General features: G+C 36.6%; 1 protein-coding gene across 1 annotated transcript in view; it reads right to left on the bottom strand.

Moving 5' to 3' along the window:
* IDO1 (indoleamine 2,3-dioxygenase 1) overlaps positions 1–5,893 on the bottom strand; it is a 17,151-nt gene that overhangs the window by 4,003 nt on the left and 7,255 nt on the right. The window contains exons 5-7 of the mRNA XM_027865630.1: positions 4,376–4,390; positions 3,627–3,726; positions 1,244–1,361 (exon numbers count right to left, since the gene is read on the bottom strand). Coding sequence (XP_027721431.1) covers positions 1,244–1,361; positions 3,627–3,726; positions 4,376–4,390 — 233 coding nt within the window. The remainder of the gene's footprint in view (positions 1–1,243; positions 1,362–3,626; positions 3,727–4,375; positions 4,391–5,893) is intronic.

The raw sequence follows: 5,893 nt of genomic DNA on the forward strand, positions 1-5,893 counted from the left end.
GGAAAGGAAAGGAAAGGAAAGGAAAGGAAAGGAAAGGAAAGGAAAGGAAAGGAAAGGAAAGGAAAGGAAAGGAAAGGAAAGGAAAGGAAAGGAAAGGAAAGGAAAGGAAAGGAAAGGAAAGGAAAGGAAAGGAAAGGAAAGGAAAGGAAAAAAAGAAATTCAGCATCCTTTTTCTAACTTTTCCATACTCTATTGAAAGCATCACCAGTCACTCAGGCTTCAATCCCAGTCCTCTTGTACTCCTCTCTCCTTTAGACCTGGAATCCAAACTGGTGCCATGCCTAGTCAATTATATTTCAGAAATCTCTTTCTAACTGTCCCCCACCTTCTCCCCCCATACACACACACTTCACATAAACACATATTTTTTTCTATTTCCATAATTCAAATTCAGTCCTTTATCATCTCTTCCCTAGACTACTTGGAATAGTCTTATAATCAGTTTTCCTGCCTCTAGCCTCTCTGTGTTCCTAGTCATCCTTTACACCATTGCCCAAGCAATCTTCTCATTGCACTATTCTTCTATGCAGAACCACTCATTGGTACAGATTTCATTGCTATGAAAAGTAGCTCCCCAATCTGTTCCCTGACTATATATCTTGGTTTTGTTTTGTTTTGTTTTTTTGCTTTTTGGTGAGGCCATCAGGATTAAGTGACTTGCCCAGGGTCACACAGCTAGTAAGTGTTAAGTGTCTGAGGGCAGATTTGAACTCAGGTCCTCCTGAATCCAAGCCCGGAGCTCTATCCACTGTGCCACCAGGCTGCCCCGGGACTATATATCCTGAACAGGATTTTCTGTTCACTTACTTTAAATGTTTTCATCTATCAGCAAACTCATCCCAGGAACTTAGCATGTGGTCTTTAACACAATGAATGTTTATCACTTTTTTGAAAATTAAATTGAATCTGTAATTTCTGCAAAGGAATTAAAGTTATTTTTGATACATGTTTTTACTTGGGGTTAGCAATTATACTTATAGCTTAGTGTTTGAAACAATTGACCATGAGACCTCCAAGAGCCTTTGGCCATAATCTGGGATGACTATCTGTTTTGGCAGATGAAGAACCTGAATTACTCAAGATCATCTGGTGAGTTGATTCAAGAGCAGTTCCTAAAGTTTAGGTTTCTTACATCTTAGTCTAACTCAGCTAAGACAATCTTCAACTATCTATGGATAGTAATTCTTCTCATTAGAAGTTTTAAACTTATAGTCTCTACTAATGCACTGAATACATTACATACTATGAACAAGGTCGAACACTTCAATTGCCTTATGAACAGAAGAGGCCACAGTACGGAGACTTTCTTTCAGGGACTCCACATTCTTACTTTTGATTGCTTCAAATATATCTGGAATTACCTTAAAGGAAAACAAAGCAAATACAGTCAGAGTCTCCTAAAACTGCAAAAACTCATGACTCTCAATTCCAAAAGTATATGTCATATTCTAATTTTTCTTCCTTTTCTTGTATTTTTACAAAATGTGTCAAATAATCTGACCATCTTCCATTTTGTTCATGCAATTCTCCTATTTGTAAATTCATCTGTTATCAGTCTGTATTTTTATGCATTTGCAATTTAGATCACTTTATTGCTCAGAACTGGCTTCTTGATTTTTTTTCTTGTCCCCCAGCTGCCTTCAGTAATGCTCAGGACTTCAGACACCAATCTGCCCAATGGAAAGAGAACACTTGGTAACTGGACTACGAGCACAGTGGAACTGCCAAGTAGCAAGTTAAGAATAAATGGGTGAAAAAAATGTTCTAAATCACTGTGATTAGAGAAAGTTGAATTAAAACAACTCTGAGGTACTACCTCAGATCTATCAGATTGGCTAATGTGACAGAAAAGGAAATAATAAATACCGAAGGGGATGTAGAAAAATAAGGACACTAATGCACTGTTGGTAGAGTTGTGAACTGATATAACTACTCTGGAGAACAGTTTGGAACTATGCCCAAGGGGCTATAAAACTGTGCATACCCTTTGACCCAGCAATACCACTACAGGGTCTGTATCCAAAACAGATCAAAGAAAAAGGGAAAGAATCTATATGTACCAAAATATTTACAGGAGCTCTTTCTATGATGGCAAAGAATTGGAAATTGAGGGGATGCCATCAATTGGGGAATGCCTGAACAGGTTGTGATATAAGATTGTGATGGAATATTATTGTGGTATAAGAAATGAGAAGCAGAATGGTTTCAGAAAAACCCAGGAAGACTTATAAGAACTGATGCAAATTGAAGTGAACAGAACCAGAACATTGCACACATTAATAATAATATTTCAAGGATGATTAGCTATGAAAGACTTAGCTACTCTGATCAAGACAATGATCCAAGACAGTTCCAAAGGACCCATGAAGAAAAATGTTATCAACATCCAGAGAGATAAGTAATGAGTTCTGAGCGCAGATTGAGGCATATTTTTTTACTTTCTTTATCTTTCTTGCTTTTTGCAATATTGCTAATATGGAAATATCTTTTGTGAGACTTCATATGTATAATTAATATCATATTTCTTGCTTTCTCATGGAGGAAAAGGGGCAAGAAGGAAGGAGAGAATTGGAATGCAAATTTTTAAAAAAATGAATGTTAAAAATAAAATTTTTAAAAGAAAGAGAGAGTAAAATCCCGTTCAATATAATTACAGAATGTCTAAAATATATGGGAGTCTAGTTACAATAATATATACAGGAATAGTATGAATACAATTATAAAACACTTTGCAGAAATAAAGACAAATAATTTGAGATAAAAAAAGAATACTTAGGCTTGTCATTATAACATGGTACTGGTCATCATGTGTTAAATCTTACTCACCAAAGCACATCAAAACATTCCTGAAATACTGCTTAAGAAATACAGACTCCACAATTTTGGGGTCATTCAAGGATCCAATAAACTCAGGCTATCAAATTAAAAAGACTAAAGGAACTACACCAATAAATTCCAAATTTAGTGAGAATAATGGATGGTTGGGTTAAGTATTGCACTGTTATCCACAATATATTAAAACACAAAGAAGAAGCCCTCCCACACATTGAGAAGACCCTCTATGGAGAATTTGTAGGAGGACAGGAGTATCAATCACAAAAGACGAGGAGGCATCTGAAGGTTGTAACACATATCAATAGAGGCACCACCCACTCACAGATGGAACATCCACATTAATGAGACCATCAGCCCTGGAATCAGTAAATTGAAGGTAATGTTTAAAGATATTTGATGTTTAGATTTCAGCAATGTGAATCCTCCCCATGCTGATGCAGATCTCAGCCTTTCCAGCCTTCATGAGTAGCAGTAGCTGAAAAATCAACCTGGTCAAACAATCATCTGGTGATTAGCCACTTTGCCCTTACAGGAGTTGGATCCCAGGCAACAGATCGCAATGACAGATTACAATGCATTGGTGAGCCTTTACTTGAAACCTCTCCAGCTTGGTATGATCTGCCAGTGTTTGCCCTCCATTGGCATAAGTAAACTTTGACAACCCAAGTTCTCCTCACCATAATGTGACTTTGGAGTAGGACTTCAGAGAATGTGGCTACAGGTAATCAATTTGTCACATGACTCTATTATCTATGTGATATAAGATACAAATCTCATATAGACAAACATACCCCAATTGCTGAAGCAGCTGCTTTTTCAACCAGTAAAGAAACTAGGAAGAATCCTTTGCTGCAATCCCCGCCAGGAAATGCAAATAGAGTGTCCATGTTCCTAAGAACAAGGTGAAATCCCAAAGTTAATATAATAATATATAATATCACAGAGTAAGAACTAGAAAGGACATTAGCGGTCGTCTGTTTCAATCCTATCATTTTCTAGATAATGAAACTGGGCTTCAGAAAGGTTAAAAATACTTGTCTATGGTCTCAAAGTTGGTAAAGTATTAAAGGCAAGATTTGAACCTATGTTTTTATGTATCTAAGCCCACCACTCTAGTCACTATGTTTGCCTTAAGCAGGCCTGTATATCTATATCTATATCTACATCTAGCTATGTATATCTAGAAGTGAACATTTACAGACCAATTTTATAACCAAACATATATATATATGTATGTGTATATGTATATATATGTATATGTATATATATGAATTGTAATAACATCTACCTAGAGATGTAAACATTGTTAAAAAGGAAACATTCTTTATAGAGACTTAACTACACAAAAAAAAATAACAGCTTATGCAGTCAAAAACAATCTATTTACCATCCTCCTCTATTCTTAGTCTAAACAAGTGGCGGGAGTTGACCTGTTCTTGCCATGTCTAGTCATTTTAAAAAGTTACTGTGTATGCGTATGTGCGGTTCCACCCTAAGTTTACTCCCATTTGAAATAATTCCTTAAAAAAAGAATACTTACTCATAAGTCATAGGCCTTATGGAAGCATCCAAGGGATAAAAGATAACAAAAAGAGGAAAAAAAAACAATTATTGCATCCACATACTTTAGAGTTTCAACTAATGTTATTACTATCCCCACAGTGTACTTTGGCCCTTTTATGGTCTGCACTTGTGCCTCTGCCAAGGTCAACGGCAATTTTGGTTCCATCTTAGCACCACTTCCAAGTCACGAATATTCCTAGACAAAAAGAGGAGGTCTGATCCTCCCACTTTGGATTTCCATTGATCACTGCTGCTCATATCGTATGTTGTGAAGATTAAAATTGGAGGGCACACACCATTCCCACTACCTGGAATGGATTCCCCCACCCCAACATACCAGAAGCCTACTAAATTTCTACATTTGCCCTTCATTCCTAGCCCACACATACTACTGTCTATGTGAAATTAAGGCTATACTTCTTTCTCTTTTTTCTCTTTAATTTTCTTCTCACACAAAAGTCCCATGTTAGATGCCACCTCCCCCGTGAAGCCTTCCTTGATCCCTGTAACTATAAGTAATACACCTCTCCTCAAATTCAATTTAATTCAATTCCTTACTTATTTAGTTCCTGAGATGTGTAATACCTTGGACTTAGCAATATATAGGAGGAAATAGGGTATAGATCTTCCCCCCTCGAGAAGCTTACAACCTAATAGAAGAGATAAAATGTACAAAAAAAGAAGCACTATGCATCATAAAATATGATGCATGATAGAATGTGGGAAGGGCAAAAGAGATCTCCCCTAGGTACTTAAATAAGTCCTTATGTGCATTACAGTTGCTTATGTTCATGTCTTTTTTCCTCACCTAGATTGTAATCTCCTTGGCAATAGGAATTTAAAAGTTTTATATTTCCATCCTCAAACATAAGGTCTTGTGCATAGAGATTATTCTTACACCCCAAGGAAACAGGGTCAGAGTTATAGCTGGGAAGAAGCAGAGGCATCTGAGAGGAGAAGATAGAGATCGTATAGTAGCTAATCCTATATTAAGGTCATATAAATTGAATGATCCTAAGTAGGAGACATCCTGGATGTGGTTCTTAACTTGGCATGTGACTTCACACAAGCATAGCTTCTAAAATTGGAAGGACAATGATCCCCTTGTCCTCTGCTATATTCAGAACTAATCTAAAATATGGTGTTCAGTTCTAGGACCCTTATTTTTCGAAGGACGTTAACAAGGGAAAACATCCAGAGGAGAGCAAAAGAAATAAAATGGAGATTGAAAACCATATCATGGGATTGATTGAAGGTAATAGAGATGCTTAAGCAGAAGAGGAGAAAAATAAGGTAGAGAAGGATAGATAACTGTATTCTGATATTTGAAGGATTTTCATATAAAAAGAAGTCTAACTTCTTTCTTTCTTCCTTCCATTCTTCTCTTTTCCTTTCTTCCCTTCCTTCCTCCCTCCCTTCCTTCCTTCCTTCCTTCCCTCCCTCCCCTTTCTTTCTTTCTTTCTTTCTTTCTTTCTTTCTTTCTTTCTTTCTTTCT

The sequence above is a fragment of the Vombatus ursinus genome, unplaced genomic scaffold, assembly GCF_900497805.2.
Source record: "Vombatus ursinus unplaced genomic scaffold, bare-nosed wombat genome assembly UNPS02014778.1, whole genome shotgun sequence".
Classification (NCBI taxonomy): domain Eukaryota; kingdom Metazoa; phylum Chordata; class Mammalia; order Diprotodontia; family Vombatidae; genus Vombatus; species Vombatus ursinus.